Source organism: Chenopodium quinoa, unplaced genomic scaffold (genome assembly GCF_001683475.1).
Source record: "Chenopodium quinoa cultivar QQ74 unplaced genomic scaffold, ASM168347v1, whole genome shotgun sequence".
Classification (NCBI taxonomy): domain Eukaryota; kingdom Viridiplantae; phylum Streptophyta; class Magnoliopsida; order Caryophyllales; family Amaranthaceae; genus Chenopodium; species Chenopodium quinoa.
Window position 1 is genome coordinate 9,923,300 of NW_018745684.1, and position 19,563 is coordinate 9,942,862.

Here is a 19,563-nt window from a genome sequence, read left to right on the forward strand (position 1 = left end):
GGATGGTTCAGGTCGGGGAAGAAGGAAAAAGAAGGGGAAGCGTTTAAAAAAAAAAGAAAAATTATTTTTATTACATTTGTTTTCTGTTGTTGTATATTTAATTTTTTAAAAAATGACCAATCAGAAGGCAACACGTAACAAGTCACCTTCTAAAATCGGTCACCAAGTTGACAAACCAGTTAAGGGACTATTTTGAGCAGATGGAAAAAAATGAGATTATTTCCTGATTATTCAAAGGAGGGATTGTTTTAAGCAAAAGTGACAAAGGTGAGAATATTTTTTTTTCAATTTTTCCGTATGTATTTAATGTGTATATTATAATTCCTCACTTTGCTTGCACATAGAGGTGGGCATGGGCCGTGCCGGCTCGCGGGCGGCACGAGCACGACACGGTGGTGGCACGGCACGGCACGGTGGCCTAGCAGTGGGCCGTGGGTCGTGCGGTGAACAAAATTTGAAAAATCGGCACGAGCACGGTGGGCGGCACGATCGTTTGGCCCGCAGGCCGGCCCGCAAGCACGGCACGGCCCAGCACGGCTCGCAGCCCGCAAGGCACGGCCCGGCACGACACGACCTGTGCATAATGGCTACTTTCCACAGCTTTCAACAGCCATAAACGGCTATATTGTAACAGCTATATTAACGGTTATATTCCAACAACCACTCTAACGGCTAATTCATCATTTTTCCTATAATTACTTCACTTCTTCCTCCATTTTTTTTCCACAATTCATCAACTCATCTATTCTCAAATCTCTTATTCTCTAACTCCTACTCTCTTATAATCTCTACTTCTCAAAAAAAAAAAAAAAAATCTCATATAATCTTTAATTCTCTACTTCTCTCTATTATAAAAATTAAAAAAAAAAATTATAAGTTCGGGAAATTAATTAGCGGAAAGCAATCGAAGTGTCGTTGTAAGATCTAACTCAACGTTATTTTAATTTGTTATTATTATTATTATTAATATTATTATTACTATTATTATTATTATTATTATTATTATTATTATTATTATTATTGTTATAATTATTGTTCTTGTCACTATTTTTGTTGTTATTGTTATTATTATTGTTGTTATTATTATTGTTATTGTTATTATTATTATTATTATTGTTTGTATTATTGTTATTGTTGTTGTTATTATTATTGTTATTATTATTAATTATGGTCATCAAACTTGAACCCTTCCTCCTCCTCTAGGAAAGCCAAGTCAAAACGTACTAGTACTAGTAGGGAATTACCAAATTCAAACACTTCAATGCCCTCCCCTGATATGCCCATTTCGAACACTTCCACCCCTTTCAAGAGTATAAATATAATTGACGTTATATGATGAAAGTAACCTTACTTGTAGATTTTCTTTGACCGCTGATACATGGGATAACGGTTACGGATATCACTATCTGTGTGTGACTTGTCATTATTTGGATACTGATTGGTCATTAAACGCATTATCCATTTTAAAATGCTTGAATACCCCCACACCGGTCTTAATATTTCTCATCATTTAATGCAAGCTATTGATGCATATAATCTTAGGTCCAAAATCATGTCTATGACTTTTGATAATACAACTTCTATGACATTTAGTGCAAATTTAGTTAAAGCACAATTGACCGATGTAATATTAGATGGAGATGCACTTCATATTAGATGCATTTGTCATGTTTTAAACTTGTGTGTGAAAGATGGAACCCTAGCAATTGGTCCATTTTATCACAAAATTAGAAATGCTATTATGTCTATTAACAACTCTAACATGAAATTTTCGGAATGGAAAGATTTTTGCAGGCAACAAAGAATAAAGGGTATTAAAATCAAAACGGATTGTGCAACTAGGTGGAACTCCACCTATGAAATGTTGAGTATGGCAATCGAGTACAAGGGTCCATTTACAATTTTTTACAATAAAAAATTTCCACAATTTGCTTTATTAGATAATGATTGGTCTAACTGTGAAAATGTATGTAGTTTTTACAATTATTATATAGTATGACACATTGTTTTTCTTCTGGTTATAATCCTTGTGCTCACTCTTTTCTTAGCAATGCATGTTTACTTGCACAACTTTTTGATGAACACCGATCACAACACGATTATGATGGATATCTTCCAACAATGAAGGAAAAATGGCGTAAATATTACACTAATCTTTCTGTGATTTATATTTTTGCTTCTATATTAGATCCAAGGCAAAAGTATGATGGCACATTTTTATTAATTGATATTTATTTTCAATGCGTGAATGAAGATGATGTTGAATCTTATAAAACTAATGTGACCAATCAATTTTTTGCCTTATATAGAGTTTATGAATCTAATATGGAACCGTGTCTCGATTTGCTCCTTCTCAATCATCCAAAAATGTAAGTAAAAGGGTCAAAGGTTTATTTGCACAAGCTGCTAACATGATGTCTAAGTTTTCAGGTAGTGAATCATCATCTAGGAGAACACAAAGCGATGTTTCGGAATTGCAAATGTACTTAAGTTACGACTTCATGAAAGGCATGGACGACGAAGAGAAGTACGACCTCAACATCCTTAATTAGTGGAAATCACAAAGCACGAAACATCCAATTTTGGCGGCAATGGCTCGTGATATTTTTGCTATTCAAGTCTTCTCCGTTGCCTCCGAAAGAGCTTTTAGTGCGTTAGGAAGGGTTTTAGACGATAGAAGAACAAGTCTGAAACCCGAAACACTTGAAATGTGTGTTTGTTTCAAGGATTGGTTGGATGCTGAAACTCGCCCCAAGATTGTACTTATGCACAAAACGACGACGATGAAGGAACGTCGGGTTCTACCAGTTCCCAATCAATTCAATTGGCCGTGAACTTGAACAAGAAGAAGAAGACGAAGACAAACAAGAAGAATAATTAGATTACATACTATTGATTATAGCTATTATTTGTATTATCGAACCCCGTATAATAAAAAAATAAGCAATAAAGTTAAGTTATTCATCAATTATTGTACGATTTTTATCATTATCAATTATTGTATTATTGATTTATCGTACCGGCGTATAATAAAATAAGTTATTCATCAATTCTTTTCTTATCACACAAGTCAATTTTTTAATTATATGCATTGTTGTTTTTTCTAAATAATAATAAAGATGTATAATAATAAAAAATAAAATTAATTATAATATATTAATAATAAAAATAACATAAATAATAATAAATAAGTAAAAGAACTAAAATAATAATAATAATAATAATAAATAATAATAATAATATAATAATAATAATAAAAAACATAAATTAATAAAATATTTAAATATATCAATTTTAAAAAAAAAGTGGGCGGCCCGCTGTCCGACCCGGCACGACACGCTAGGCACGTGGGTCGTGCCGTGCCGTGAGTGGGGTGTGCCAAATGGTGGCCCGGCACGACACGGCCCGCCAAGAAGCAGGCACGGCACGGCCCAGCACGAGCCACCACCAAGCACGGCGAGGCATGGTCCGTGGCGGCCCGACACGGCCCATGCCCACCTCTACCTGCACCCATGTCATGGTACACTTTTTTTTTCGTACCCATTTTGTATCATGACCTTGTGCAGCCCGACCCAATACCAGCTTTTAGTTAATGTCAGGACTCAAACCACAAAACCCTTGACTCAAGCAGCTCGTCATTCTGTCATTCGTCCGTTCCGTAATCTACCGTCTCAAATACCCTCTCTATAAAACCCTCCCTAAATCTCATTTTCTTCCACTTTCATTCTTCAATCTTCATTCAATTTTCAAATTTTCAATTTCCGCTTTCTTCCTGTATTTCTGCAAAATCAAACCTCCCTCCATTCTCTGCTCTCTCTCCTTGTTCTGTAATTCTGAACAGTGAAACAATGGCGGAAGAATCACCATTCCCATCACCGGAAACCTCTCCTCATTCCCACAAACGAAGAATCACTGACACCCACGAATTACCCCTCAATTCGTTAAACCCAGTTCCTACTCTCTCTCTTCCTTCATCTTCGGAAGCCAAACCCTTAATTCTTGAAGTGGGTCTTACTGAAACCCAGAAAACTGATTCTTCCCCAGAACAATCCCCAAAAAAGGCGAAGCTCTCCCTTTCTGAAGAGGGTGTTATGACTGATGAATCCCTCCAAGATTCTGTAAATTTTGCTGAAATTGAACAATCGGGTGTTAATTCCAAGGAACTGTTGAATCTTGATGGAAAGGATGAACTTCCTCAATCTGATTTGGGGGAAATCGACGAGGGTTCTGATGAATTTAATGGAGTTAAAGATGAAAATTCCTTGGAAAATCAATCTGGTGAAGCTGAAAGTGAGGTTGTGCAATTGGAATCGGCGAAAAAGGGGGAGAATTTTAATGGGATTTTGCAGAAATTGGTAAAGGGTGAAGATTCAACAAGTTCATTGAAGATTGAGATGATTGACGGAACTTTGCTTCTTGGGGTTGGTGTTCCTTTCGTTGATGATGTAACAATGACTGAAGCGAAGAGAAATCGAAGGAATGGGAAGAAGAGTAATGCAAGAAACAACACTGGTTTTGTTGCTGCTGATTTTAATGGAGGAAAGAGAAAGTGTATGTACTCAAGGAAAGATATGGAGGTGATGAGGTATGTGAACGTTAAAGGTCAGAAGAAGTTTTGGTTTGAAATTTACAATGGATTTTCTGCTGCTGTGAAGAAGGAGTATGATGAATTGGTTAGTTTTAAGAATCAACAGACTGGTGGTGGTAGGAAGAACTGTAACAATGGAGGATTTCTGGGTACTTCTTGCTCACATGTTCCTACTTTCAAAAACCAAGGATTTTTGGGTATGTTCTCTTTTTCCCTCTTTGTTCTTTGAATTTGAATTCTGTTCTCAGTTTGAGTTGTTTGTATGATTTGTTGAACTATTTTTGATGGTTTTATGTTGCCAATTCGGATTATTTTGTGTTACTTTTGTACATTTCAATCTTGAAGAAATCGTTGAATTGTTTCTTTGATATCTTGATTGATTTGAGTGATTTTTGCACTGCTGGCCTATGGAATTTGCGTATGATTTAATTAGGTCTATGCAAAATTACAACTTTATTGTGGTTTTTAGAGTTGATAGAGTCTTTTCTGAGGCTGTCGTTGCCAATAAGATGGAGATGGTTTTGGTCTGTGTTCTTGATTGATGTTTGCCTGAATATATTGTTATCCAATGTTAGTTTTTCCTTGGTTACTTGATGTTTCTAGGTTATACTATAGATATATACTCAAGCCTGGCTGATGTGTATATGCATGGTAGAAAAACTGTCAAGGTAATGGGGTAGCTTATCTGAAACTTCATTTGCAAAACGTCATAGTGCTCTGTAACTTTCTGATATGTTCATCGAGTATCATTTTGGTAATTTGAATATGGTTTCCAGAAAATTTTCCCTACTACAAAATTCACTATTGCCATTGTTGTTTGCCTTTTAATCCTTTCCTTATCTTGTCTGCCCTACTGGCCTGTACGATTGATGTTGGGAGGGCTCTTTGATTGGTCAATGAGAATAATCATCAACTAACAGTAACTTGTTGTCCCTTCTGTCCTAAGACTTCTAACATGACTTGGACAGGATTGAGCAAGTAGTATTTATTTGAAATTTTCTGGAGGTTTTCATTAAATTGTTTTAATTATGTTGGGAGATAAAGGTGCACACAGCTTCGATTCTGCTATTTCTGCCTGTTTCTGCTTTGTAGCCTGCCTTTCTCTTCTTGTATCATATCATTAGGCTTTGTTTTGTGTTCGCGGGAGGAGGAAAACACAGTCATAAAGATTCTAACTCCAGCAAGTTAAAAGAGGTTTTTTCCGTTGTTCTTCCTTGTGTTTTCCTCAACCATTGTCCCTGCATGGTCTTAATTGAATCTTGAGACATGCTTCAGTATACTTCAACTTTTATTCCTCATTCACCATCAAGCTTTTCTCTCACACTTCACGTTCTTTGACACTTCATGCAGCTTAGTTCTGTTTTATCAGAAAGTGGGTGGGATCATTATGCCTTTTGTTGTCTGAGTTATCTTCTTTGGTTGGTTGTGTCAATTTGATAGATCGATTTCTTTTGTCACAGGTATGGCTGCTGCAAGGGGAAGATGCTATAATCCAAACATGTTTGTCTACAGAAGAAAGAAGATAGCTACTAACTGCTAAGGCCTGATCAATTGACATTTGATCTTGATGCCTGATTACTAGTCCAAGTTGATAGTGTCTAGTTCGAGTTGTGAATACCGCTGGTATATAGTGTACTATGTGCGATAGTGTATTAGCGTTGTAGATGACCACTTGCTCAATCTGTATAGAACTTGATTGCGAGTAGCATGGTGCTATATGTGAATAATATCTGATAGTGAATTTTGCTTTGATTTTCACCTGTATGAGTGCTTTGGCTGTTGAATGACTGCAGACTCGTTACTTCACTCCCATATCTTTCTCTATTGCAACCATAGGATGTCAATTCCCTTGACAGTTTAGATTTGCTAAGCTCTATGATGTCTTTCAGGAGAATCGTGTTCAGGAAACGCAAGTTATGAAGCAGAAATTATTAGTTCTTCAAATTGTACTTGTGAGAGGGACCATAGTGGCAAGGATGGTGATGATTTGGTAGGGGATTGGAGTGAAGATGAAGAGAGTGATGATGAATTTGAGGGCATTCATAGACCTGCTTTTAAGGTTGAAGGTGAACCAGATTTTGAATCTGGGCCACCAGAAGATGGATTAGAATACCTGAGACGTGTCAGGTATACTTCATGTTCTTTTAAGTTTCCTTGCTTCTTATTTTGAAAAAGAAATATTTTGATGACAACCTATTCATCAATTTTATCAATGAGCATTCTTTATTGGGCAAACCCCTGCTATTTCGTAAGTTAATTTGCAGGTACTTTCTTAGTTCTAAAATAATTACATGCTGTCTCTATTCTTGTTCATTGGGAATTTGGGACTGGAAATTCTGTTTGATATTCTAACTCAATCTTGTTATTTTTGCGGCATAAAAGATTCATTATTTCCTCCAAGACTTTGACCTTTGGAGCTTTTACATGACTTGCAATTTTGGCTGCCTGAATAATGCACCATAAGGTGGTGAATTCGATATAGAGCATTTAATTTGATGAACTTGACAATTTAATCCCATTAGCATCTTAGTAGAAACTCTGCTGTATTCTATGTAAATAAAAATATTAATAAAATTACAATTCTGACAAGTATCTTTTGTCAATTGTGTCATTTCCAAATCAAATGAGTACAAAAGCTCTATTTCATAAAAAATGTCTTAATTCTGATACAAGTATCTTTTGTCAATGGTAAACAAAATGTCTTTAACTTTAGAATCAAATTAGGACTGTGATAGAGCATGGCACTGGCTTACTCTATCAGGAACCACTTTTTTTTGGTTACTGATCACCGTATGGCTTTTTATGCATGTATCATGTATGTATGCCTTTTTTTCCTGTCCGTCTCTCTGATCAGATAGAGGAAGTTTTCTTTTCCTCATTTTCACTTGTCCCTCATTCCCCCTAAAATCATTTGTATATTGCTGTGCTCTAATTATTCATATTAGTCTTTCAGTGGCAGAAATATAATCTGAAAACAGAGTAATAGAAAGATATCCAAATCACGAAACATAAACCAGGAATGGAAGTATATGATGAAAAGTAGATATTTAAGACCTAGGGAGAATAAGGGGGATTATGAGATGTTTTGAGGCGTTGATGAAGCTGCTTTAACTGCAGTCAAAATGAAAGGTGAAGGAAGCAAGATTAAGGGTGGGGAAAGGGGAGGAGAAGAAAAATGCAGGAGAAGAATCATGCTGTTTAACATCTCTGTTTTGGGTGATGGTTCATTTAGGCATTACTTTTTGGTCAATATATTATTTTTCAAGTATGAAACCTCTATTTTTCCTCAAAAAAAAAAATAAAAAAAATAAAATAAAAATTATGAAACCTCTAGTACTTATGAAAATATTCAAAATTAACTACATGTAAGTATCTCATTGAATTGCAAATAGCAAAGATTCTGAATTCTGTAAGTTTGTTCACTTTAAAAGAATTGTGCTGAAGTTCTTAAAAGAAAATGCTGGTGAGTGGGTAACACGTTGTCAATTTAAGCTTACAGAAAGTGTGGCATGGCTTATGTTGGAGTTTACTACCTTTCTGCAGATTCCAGCCATAAGAGAATACCTGCACTTACTAAGTACATGTGCCCCAATTCATACTTCTATAGTAGCAATGAAAAAGTGAAGCTTTGCTTACATCAAAAGTGTACTACCTTTCTGTAGATTCCAGCCAAAATCCAAATTGAGTGTTTGACTAGTATACTAGTAATAGATGTGAAGCATGCTCCTGTTAAGGTGGCACTAGGTTGGAATTATTCTGATACTGCTGGAAAGATCTATCCACCTTTAGTCTCCCTATTTTCATATGTAGAGATATATTTCTTGGAGTATATTCTCCAAGTTTGACATATTATGAGTTTGCTCCAAGTATGACCATGGGTCGGGCATACCACATCTTAAGAAGCGTTTTAATGTTTCAGTTACTTTTAGTTACTTCTAGACACGTTAGTGCTTTATCAATATCTATTGTTTGCTGTTATGACGTAATCTGAACTATGGAGTATACAAGAATAGGAAACGAGGTTCAGGTTCAGTTCAGTTCAGTTCACAGGATTGCCTTTGCGTAATAAACCCTTTTGGGTTGTTCTTCTCTTGAAACAACAGTCTAATCTAAAAAGTAGACACATTGGGTTACATTCTAATCACTTGTGGGTGATGTGCTCCTACTTTCAGTTATCAGAGGCCAAAGAACCCTTCTCATCATGTCTTAGAGCATTTGAACTCCAGAAATAACATTGGCAGTTATTTTTTTTTTTGTTTTTTATTTTATTATTTTTTTTTTTTTGTTTTTACATTTGAGATATGATCTGTTTAGAAAATAAGCCAATTTATTTATCTTAGAAGTCGAAAGCAAGAAGCAGAGATATGATCTGTTTGGTTTGGATGTGTCCTGTCACTCCTGTGAATCTGTGATAATGTATTGCCTTTTTAGACTAGTTATTTGAAGTAGGAGTGGGAGAAATATGCACAAATACCTCTTTTGGGAAATATTCAGACTCATTAATTACCAAAACCATGCTATATACAATTTGACCGCTAAAATTTATCAAAACACATTCAAGGCTTTCAGCTGGATACTGTATTAGTGTTAAACACATCGCTTTATAGGAGGAAGTGTTGGAGGGAAGCTAGTGCATCATATGCAAGAAGAAAGCTGCTAAAACAAAAAATAACTGCGTTTTTTATCTTCTCAGAAGTACATATACATGCCACTTGAAAGACAAACAGCATAACATTTAATCTGGCTTCTAAAAGTTTTCCCTTTGCTATGCTGCTGCAGCCTAGAAGCTCTTAACAATAAAGATGAAAAGCCGAGAAGAAAATGGATGATTCTTGATTAGAAGGCTTGTAAATGTTTTAGTATGTTCTGGGGGCACCAGTAAAGACTTTTTTTTGTACTGAAAGATTGCATTGTCTTTTCTCATAGGTGGGAAGCTAAGCGTATTCCAAAAGTTAAGATCGCTAAGCTTGAAATCAAAATCAAGGACCAGAGTGTTTACATGCCCGATATACCTGATATCGAAGAGTGCCCTCCACATCTTGTTCCACAGAGGCCATGGGTAGATGAGTTCATTGCTGACTTTTCGAAGTTGAGGCTGGTAAGTAGTTTGAATTTTCTTATTTTCCATTGATATCTAGTAGCAAATTAAATTCTATTAGAGTTCAATCATTGACCATTGACCTATATTTTCTTGGCTGTAGGCTCTATCAAGCCTTCAGAATACCAGTGATGCTGTTTCTGCCGACTCAGAATCAGTTATTTTTGCTCGCCATGAACTCAAGAGTAACGCCTCTCCGAATTTAGCGTCACTTAAGCTGACATCAGGAGCTCCAACATTATCTGCAGTCTTAGCAATGGACCCTGTAACTAGAGTCACTATGCTGAGAAGACGCATAAGCTTGTTTGAGAGTGCAAGTGATTTGTCAAAGGAAGATTGTGCATGGCTCTTTGCTCTGTGTGCAGTAATTGAGACTCCATTGGATGCTGATACTTGTGCATCTCTCCGCTGTTTGCTTCGAAGTTGTGCTAAATTGCGGGCTGAAAAAGCTGAAATTGATGATGAGGTCATAATGCTAAATGTTTTGGCAACAATTTCTGGGAGGGTTTTTGGACAGTCAGGAAATTGATGAGTTATGTTATACGAAGTACTTATTTTGATTAAGCTCATTTTGCCCTATGATTAGTTTTACTAAATTTGTATACTTTGGGATAATTTTGACTACATTAACACTGTATATATGTTAGTCCTAATTTAGTAATTTATACAGGAAATTTTACTAAATAACACCAGGAAAAACACAAAATTTTGATTATAACACCATAAAATTTCAAAGTTTTATTATAACACCACTTAAAAAATTAAAATTTTGGTTTCACCACCTAAATGGTTACCACGTTAAAGGAACTGTTAGTTGGGCCCACTGCAATGGCTATTTTTTTTCAAAGTCTTTTATATAGCTGCGATATCCTTCACAATCATTCAACTGTTGATCTGTTTACACAAAATTAGGGTTCAAATTTTGCGAATTCAACAATCAAATTGCCCAAATTGTTTGATTTAAGCATCATTGTTCGGGGAGGAAGATTTGAAATCAGGTAGTTGCTTCAATACCACTGCAGAAAACCCTAATTTATCTTTCTTAAATGTTATGTAAATCAATCTATGTTGTTGAATTAAGTGCATAATTCAGTTCGCATGTGTAAGTAATCATATAATTCGTACTTATTTCATGAAGTATGCGTGTTAATTGTCCTCATATTTGAGAAAAAATGAACTTAGGGTTCATCGCAAAAATAAATTGGGGGTTTTAATTTTTAGGACTGATTGTTTAACTTCCTTGGTTCATTTGTATGGTTTTTCATAGTAGGAATGGTTTTGCTTATTGTGGATGGCATATTGATGCAGGAGATGTCTTTCATAAGTTCCTCTCCTTCAAGGGAGAAGAAGTGCAAGTGTGGCGTTCCTTTTGCGAAGCTTACCAGTTGAACAAGGGATAACCCTAATCGGAAGTTCAGAACATGCAAGTTCTATGATGCTGTAACTGAAAGCAGGGACTTGTAAAGCATTTGAATGGGTGGATGAACCTAATGGGACAGCCTGGCAACCAGAGGTGATCAACAATTTGTTGTTGGACAAGAAGCTGTTGAAGGGAGAAATTACTGACTATAAAACGGAAGTTGATGATCTTGGTGGACAGATGAGGTGTTTGCTCAATGAAGTGGACAGCCTAAAGATGAAATGCAAGGCTTTAAACTCAGATAGGAAGAAGAATAACAGAGAGATGCATGGAAGAAATGGAAGATCAGAGCACTCTGTTCTGTGTGTTGCTTTTGGGATTAGTTTAGTAATGCTTAAAATGTTAGTGATGGTAGTTATTGGGGGGTTTGTAATGCTTAAAATGTAATTTGTCCTAAGGCATGAACAATACTAGTAAGGCTTTTGTAATGGTTTATAGTGGCATTGAACCACTTTTGCAATGTATTGTATACAATATTTTGGATGGAATGATTAAAGCAACTACTTAGTAATTTGAAATTGCATTGAAACCATATGAGCAAATTACTTGCATTACTTAACAAAATAGGCTTTTAAAGCCTAACACCAGAGTATGACTTGATCAAAATAAGCTTACAAAGCCTAACACCTAAACTATGAGTTCAAAAAACAACCTCTAAGTGTTACACTTAGTCTACTGCATGCTAATGTTCAAAATAACAACCTAAAAGTCTAGTTTTGAAAAAGGAAACAACAGCTAGTTCATTGAGTCAAATTTGCATGTTTGAAAGTCTGTAGCTTAGCAAACTCCTTGTCTGCACTCCAATATGTTGCATTATGTCTCTGTTTCTGGGTTCAAGTTGACTGGAAGAGGGGGTGATATGTTGGTTGGACCTTGGCTGGGCTTGTTGACTATTTGAACCTTTCTCTTGCTGAGTGGTTCACAGCCTAGTTGCTCTTGGGGAAAAGTCTTGTTCCCAATGCTATTTGGACCAACCCCTACTGCACTCTGTGGTTAACAGAGAAAAAAACAAGTTTCAACATCTAATTGCATCACAAAATAAAAAGTTTCAACATCTAATTGCATCACAAAATAAAAAAAAGAAAAGAAATTGAACAAGTACCAAAGAATACCTTCTTAGCAGCTCTAATCTCACTCTTCTTCCTCTGATCTACTATCCATGGGGAGGTTAAAGGGGGGTCTCCCTGCAGATCTTTGCTCAGTTGGTTCAAGTATAGTTGGGAGCTTGCAAGTCTTGGCATAGTGGAAAAATCCACCACAATTCCTGCATTGTTTTTTTCCTTTTCTTTCCTCCCTGCTGCCCCCCTGCTGTAGAAGTTCCCTCACCAGGCTCCAGCTTTCTTTTCTTCAATTTGGGCCTTCCAAGCTGCACCTTGAAGGCTGGTGGCTGAGGCTCTCTCATGTTAACTCTGCCCTAATGCTTTGGCCCTGACATTGGTTGAATTGCAGGCTCATATGCTGCTCTGTAGGTGGCTATACTGTAATAGGGGTGGACATATTGCTCAGCATCACTTCATTGATCCATTATGCATGCAAAGGCATGAACACATGGGATGCCTGTAAGCTGCCAATGATTGGAGGAACAAGTCCCATTTCCCAAGTCAACTAGAACCTGGTCATCCTTCAATTGCACTTCATAAGTGTCATCCTTGGCAGCTTGAACAATGCAATTCTTAGACACATAGCTCATCCTTTGAAACAGCTTATGAACATATGGAGTCAAGTTGCTTGTGATTTCCTTGGAGTCCTCCCACTTCTCATTGTTTCTCCTCATCATGTACCTCTTCATCCATTCCATTTGGGTGAGGATAAGTTTGTCCCTTGCATCTCTAATAACTGCATTGAAAGTCTCACACATGTTGTTTAGTAACATGTTGGACCTGCAATTGTCACTGAATGCATGTCTGCACCAGTGTTGAGTAGGGATATTGTTCAAGTAATCATAAGCCTCCTCATCAAGCTCCTTAATCTGTTGCATTAGTATTTCATACTCAAGCTACAAACACAACAAGAACAGTGTTCTAGTCAAGCTCTTAAATTTGTTCATAACAATCTAAGCTACACACACAACAAGAACAGTGTTCCAGTTTAAAACAATCTAAGCTCATTGAATCCAGTTCAATTTCATAGTTTAATTTGTTCAAAATAATCTAAGCTACAGACTTACATATGTTGTTGCTCTTGCAACACTCCTAAAAAGCTCCTTGAAAATTGATCTAGTGAACTTAGCTTGAAATTTGCCCAAATATGCCTAACACAGAACCTTGTTTCTGCATTTGGCACAACTTGAGCTAGAGCTTCAACCAGTCCCTGTTTAACAGCATCCAAATACAGTTATCATACTTCACAAAATAAAGAACAAGACACATTAAAGACTAGAAAAAAACAAGACAATTTTACCTTATGCTTGTCTGACATGAAGGTGAAGCATGACCAATCTGCACTCCCAAGGCTATGCATTAGTGATTCCAGGAACCAAACCCAAGTTTCCCTATTTACAACCTCACAAGTTGCCCAAGCAATAAGGTAAATGTTGTTGTTTCCATCTTTGGACACTGCAACTAAAATCTGCCCTGGGTAAGCTCCTTTCAAGTGGCAGCCATCCACCCCAAAGATTGGCCTACAACCCTTAAAGAAACCATCTTTCAAAAGCCTCAAACAAACATACATTCTCATAAAAAAGGGAGGCTCAAGCTACTCAATTCCATCTACCACCACATTACAACCAGACCCTAGGTTGTATTTCATTATAGCCTTCCCATAATCCCAGACCCTTGCATATTGCTCTCTTGCTGAACCAAAAATTATCAACTTAGCTCTACATCTTGCCATCCAAGCCCTAAAGTAGGTCACTTGAACCCCCAGGTCTTACAACACCCTATCCCTGATCTGCTTAATTTTCTAGGTAGGGTTACTTCTGAACTCCTCAAGGTACCTCTCTGCAATGAACTCTGCAGTGACCTTCTTGTTCTCCCTGCTTCTCACACATCTATGCTTTAACCTCATGCTTTTTATTTTCCAAGTCTGCTGTCTAACTAACTTCATAGCATGGATCTTGAAATTGCACTTCACTCCACCCTTGCATATACACAAAGGCATCGTACTTGTCTTTGTGTCAAACTTACAGCCACATCTATTCCTACACTGAATAGTAATCCTACTACTATCATTGTGTAAAAAGTAGTGTTCATACCTATTCTCTATGGCATGCACTCTTAGAGCTTTCCTCAAAACTAAAACATTGCTGAACTTAAGCTTATTAACAAGTACAACAGGCTTAGTGAAGTCAGTTTTCTCATTAAACCAAGGACTGTTGTCCTCTTCATCTGATGAACCATCCAAGCTCCTTAGCTCATCTGATTCTCCCTCGAAACTCACTCACATCTAAGTTCTCATTCAACCTTGACCTAGGATCCTTTACAACCCCCTGATCATGTACATCCAACTGCTTCCCAAGACTTCTTGTTACCTTCTCCAAAATCTCTTTAGAATTCTGTATAAACCACCTTTCATCCCCACTATCATACTCCTCCTCACCAGGCTCCCAAGTTATGTCAATGTCACTCCTATCAGCAGAAGAATACCCCTCCTCAGTCCCAGATTCACTACCCTCACTAGTATCCTCAAAAACCAATCCTTTAGCTACATATTTCTTTTTCCCTTCTCCTTATCCAACACCTTCCCACAACTAGAAACCCTTTCAAACTTAGCTTTACCTTTCCCCTTATCCAACAACTTCCCTCTATCAGAAACCCCCTCACTCTTAGCAGAAACCCCTTCACTCTTTCCTATCCCCTTACCCTTATCCTGTCTAGATCCAGGTTTAGGAGAATCTTCCCTTTGACTCACCTCAGGGCCTGTTTGTTAAGTCTTGGGCTCTTCCTAATTGGTACAGTCTTTCCTATACTTTTCTTCCCCTTTCTCTCAGCCTTTTCTGGAGTGGACTGGGCCTCATGTATGGGCCTTAAGGGTTCATCTGCAGTCACAAAAACTTCCACATACCCTTCCACATTGACTTTCTCTAACATCCCCTTCACTTCCTCTTCATTTACTATTTCCCTTCTCCCTGTGTTAGAGGTCCTACCTCTTTGTTTATACCACAGTCTGTAGTTTGGAGGGACATGGACATTATAATTCACAAACCCATGCACAACAGCTTCCGTCAAATAATGTACATCTATCTTATCCACTACCACATCCCTCCTCCAATAACATAACCCACCACACCAGCAAAGCAAATGTTTTGTTTTTGACACTCTTTTGGGAACAAAAGCACCCCCAACTTTGAATACTATATCAATTAATCCTTCTTGGTTGTTGGCCATTTATCTACCTAATAAACAGATGCAAAGCAAGTCAACAAAAGCCAACATATCTTACCCTAATTACACAGTCAAACGCACTACTTTAATCAACAAAAGCAAACATATTTTAAATCAAAACAAGGACAAACCAATCAACAGGTCACCAAAATCAATGAATTAACGTAAATAATTAACCAATTACACCAATTCATACGTAAATAAATCACATTCTACTTTAATTACAAGTTCGCACAGTACACAAAGTAAATCACACCCAATTTTACTGGTTTTAGGGTTCCTACTTTTTTTTTCCCAAATTACCCTACATTCCTCATGAAAATGGCATAATTAACTTCAACAGTTGCTGAAAAAACTACTTTAAAGGGTTCGAAAGGTACCCCTTTTGGAATCTTGCTGCTGTTTATGTCAGAATCCACGAAAATCCAAGCTTTTTTGTTGTTGAAAATGGCTGACGACTTCTGGCTGAGTTGGCTGAGCTATTTTGCTCCAATACTGACACCTCCCTTTTCAATTCAATTTCTCAACCACACAGTTCAACTTAGGGTTTGATTCTTGACAGTAATTTTGGTTGTTGAATATTAACAAAGAGAATTCAATGAAGGAGGAGTAGTTGGGTAATCAATGGAAGGATATAGAATCGAATTGAGGAGGATGAAATTTGGAGGGTAAACTAATTTGTGGCCCCCACACATATTTGCCGTCACAGATTCTGTTATCTGGTGGTGAAACCAAAATTTTAATTTTTTAAGTGGTGTTATAATAAAACTTTGAAATTTTGTGGTGTTATATCAAAATTTTGTGTTTTTTTTCTGGTGTTATTTTCTAAAATTACCATTTATATATGTTGATTTTGTATTAGAACTTACCTGAGAGATAGGATAAAGTGATTTATGTTGTCCGCAAAGATGCATCCTTCTTGAGCATTTCTTAGCTCATTTTTTTTTCTTTTTTTTTCTTTTTCCAAATATTAGTGTCCTTAATAATGTGTGCATGAGCTAGACCGATTACACCAGACTCATTTCAGCTGGTGGCTTGGTTATATGTACTGTAAAAAAAAAAGAGGACAAAAAGTCGAAGATAGATTGCAAGACTGCTTAGAATCGATTATTTTAATGGCCAACCCTATTTTTGTACCTTGTCAATGATTGAACTTTGATAGATATTATAGTTATGATAATATTTGTCGCAGATTAGGATAATAATTGTACGTATTTTGTATCCTTATTATACTAGGTTTACGATATTTGTAAAACTCTATATATTGATCAATGGTACACTCTCCAGATTGAGGATTTTTCCCGAAATCTAACATGGTATCACAGCTTAGGTTTTAGATCCAAATTTTTTATTTTTCCAATTTTTTTTGGTTTTTTTGTTTTTAATTTGGGACCTTAGCTTAGCTCTGCATTCTTCTTTGGTTAATTAATTAACCAAATTCTTTACAGCTTGTTCCTTCCACCTTGCTTTTCTGTTATTTTGTCTTCTAGTAAGCATTTGACTTTGGCAATTAGTGCTTATAATCATATTTTCACTACTAGAAATAGGCTTAATTCCGACGGACTAAAATTCCCTCTAAAAATTTGAAATTTCCGGCGGAAATTGGATTTGTAGGAAAAATCCGTGAGAAAAATTCCGACGGATTTGAATTCCCTCGGAATCAACCTTTTCCGACGGAATATTCCGTCGGAAGAGGTTAATTCTGAGAGAATTAATTCCGTCGGAACGTTACAGCAAATTAAAAAAAAAAGCTGCAGTTTAATTCGATTTTTGCGACAGAACAAAAAAACCAAAACAGGAAGAGAGAGAAAGGGAGAAAGAGGAAGAAAGAAGGAGAAAGGGAGGACACCTTGCCTCCACCACCAGCCGCCGCTTTGTCGCCGCCGGTGTAAGTAAGTGTCTTTTTTTGGTTTTTTTTTTTTTTTAAATATTGCGGAAAACCCTAACCACCACCACCACCACCTAGGCTTTACCGGATTTCACCATTAGGAGCTCCGAATTTCACCACAAACACCAAGGCTTCACCGGAATTCACCATAAGCGCCGCCGGTTGAATAGTGGTAAGTGTTTACCCTTTTTTTTTTTTTTTTTTTAAATACACTGTTTTGGGGTTTTTTAGGGGGTTTTTATGTTTTTTTTTTTATTTATTTATTTTTTGGAATTGCTACTAACAACCACGACACCAGCCGGCCGCCGGTCTGCAACCACAACGACGCCCAGCCACCGCCGACGGCAGGTTGTCTTTCCTTTTTTTTTTCTTTTTTTCATTACAACTTTTTAGCATTTATTCATTTTTTTATATACATTGCTAGGCACAAACTTAATTCCTAATTGTTTAATTTGAATTTTTTGTAGGATTTGTAGATTTACTTGGTTTTTTGGCAATAACAAGTGCAGATCTACAGGTTAGAGACTATATAAAACCTAAAATTATAAGTTTAGTTTATACTTGGCATGTTAGTCGGTAAATGTATTTAGATATATGTTAGTTTATTATTGTTTTTAAGAAGTGTATACAATTTGTTGTATTTATATTTTAATATGTTGAAATATTTGAAATGAATTTGTTTGTGTTAGATATGTTAGTTTAGTTTTGTTTATTTAAGTTTAGTTTTTAATTGTTGTATTGTAACATGTTAACATAGTTTGGTTTAGTTCATTATGATAATGTATATTAGTTTAGTTTATTTTATTTTAGTTTTGTTTATTTTAGATTAGTTTAGTTTAATGTAGTGTTTGTTAGTGTATTTAGTTTAATATTTTTGTTTGATATAATGTTGAATATAATATTTAGTAATTGTGCTTATTTATTTGTTTAGTTTAGTTTAATTATGATAAATCTCTGTGTAGTATAATGCATATGACCTTCACTTTATATATATATAATAAATGAATCATTTGCATAATCATTTGCCTAGATACCCGTTCAAGGCATACACATTAGGAGTATGTCTTGAATAGTCCCTGGTTGGGACTGTCCTTATACGCTTATTCTCATTTAGGTGGTGAATGTAAGCCTTGCTTTTGATTCTAGGGAAAATCGTGCCTTTTCATTTCTCTACAGTGTTCTCTGGGTACATATGTAGGTGTGTTCAATCGCCTACATCGTGTACTTGGAGAACTGTAGGGAAATACTAGCGGATTTTCCGTAGAATTGAAAACCTGGCTTACATTCACTAGTGGGATTAAATGTACAAGGATGGGTTAGGTTGGAGTGATAAGGACCCTTTGGAAGCATTTCAAATCTCATTTTCATTTCCATAACACTTTGATGGATAATGATTAGGAAATACGCTTTGTGCCTAATGTGATTATACATATGCGTGAGTTGTGTAGAAGTTGTAATCATGAAACGAACAGAACGTAGCTGGATGTATGAAAGGAAGGTTGGGCAATATGTTAATCCAGAGTTCGTGAAAGGGGTTGATGAATTCATGCAATACGTTAAAGATAATCCCGAGAGTAGTAACCCGAATGAAGTTAGGTGTCCATGTGCTAAATGTAAGAACAAATGGCTTTGGGATCCATATACGGTTAAATTTCATTTGTTTCGCGCGGGTTTTATACCTAATTACTATGAGTGGATGTGTCACGGGGAAGGGTTCCCGACAGTTCCTGAACGGGGGTCTAATGAATATCGTGAAATGGTTTTCGATGCTTTTGGTCATAGTCAGGATCAAGGGCATTCCGAGTAGGCCAATGTTTCATCAGAGGAGGAGCCTAATGCACAAGCTAAGCATTTTCTGGATTTGTTGAAGGCTTCTGAAAGGCCATTATACGAAGGGAGTTCGTTGTCTGTGTTAGAGATGGCCGCTAGAATCACCAGTCTAAAGTGCGAGTATAATCTGCCCTACAGATGTGTTGATGGGTTTGTTTCTTTGCTCAGTGAAGCAATTCCTAACAACAATAAAATGGTCGACACATTCTATGAGGTGAAAAAGATTGTGAAGGGCTTGGAACTGCCTCATGAAAGGATTCACGCTTGCCCGAAAGGATGTATGTTGTTCTGGAAGGATGATGCCTATCTGTCTACATGTAGGGCGTGTGGCAGCGATCGATACAAGCAGACTTCCAAGGGTAGCCTAGTGCCTTTGAACGTTTTGTTTTATTTCCCGATCACACCCAGGTTGCAAAG

General features: G+C 36.6%; 2 protein-coding genes across 2 annotated transcripts; one reads left to right on the plus strand and one right to left on the minus strand.

The window, feature by feature from the left end:
- The first annotated feature begins 3,575 nt into the window (after nucleotides 1–3,575).
- Nucleotides 3,576–10,250, plus strand: LOC110717630. Its single transcript, XM_021896377.1, has 4 exons — nucleotides 3,576–4,785; nucleotides 6,478–6,715; nucleotides 9,515–9,686; nucleotides 9,790–10,250. Exons 1-4 carry the CDS (start codon nucleotides 3,849–3,851, stop codon nucleotides 10,213–10,215), a joined length of 1,773 nt encoding a protein of 590 aa, XP_021752069.1. The 5' UTR covers nucleotides 3,576–3,848; the 3' UTR covers nucleotides 10,216–10,250.
- A 2,369-nt stretch (nucleotides 10,251–12,619) lies between these two features.
- LOC110718058 lies at nucleotides 12,620–13,776 on the minus strand. Its single transcript, XM_021896861.1, has 3 exons — nucleotides 13,507–13,776; nucleotides 13,348–13,416; nucleotides 12,620–13,102 (listed from the first exon to the last, which is right to left on the minus strand). The coding sequence occupies exons 1-3, from the start codon at nucleotides 13,774–13,776 to the stop codon at nucleotides 12,620–12,622; spliced, it is 822 nt and encodes a 273-aa protein (XP_021752553.1).
- Between the last annotated feature and the right edge of the window lie 5,787 nt (nucleotides 13,777–19,563).

Coding starts and splice junctions, on each gene's coding strand:
- LOC110718058 (XM_021896861.1), bottom strand. CDS start 13,776: ATGTATGTTTGTTTGAGGCTTTTGAAAGATGGTTTCTTTAAGGGTTGT. Junction 13,417..13,506: donor TCATGTCAGACAAGCATAAG/GTAAAATTGTCT, acceptor GCTGTTAAACAG/GGACTGGTTGAAGCTCTAGC. Junction 13,103..13,347: donor TCTGTGTTAGGCATATTTGG/GCAAATTTCAAG, acceptor TTGTGTTTGTAG/CTTGAGTATGAAATACTAAT.
- LOC110717630 (XM_021896377.1), top strand. CDS start 3,849: ATGGCGGAAGAATCACCATTCCCATCACCGGAAACCTCTCCTCATTCC. Junction 6,716..9,514: donor GAATACCTGAGACGTGTCAG/GTATACTTCATG, acceptor CTTTTCTCATAG/GTGGGAAGCTAAGCGTATTC. Junction 9,687..9,789: donor ACTTTTCGAAGTTGAGGCTG/GTAAGTAGTTTG, acceptor TCTTGGCTGTAG/GCTCTATCAAGCCTTCAGAA.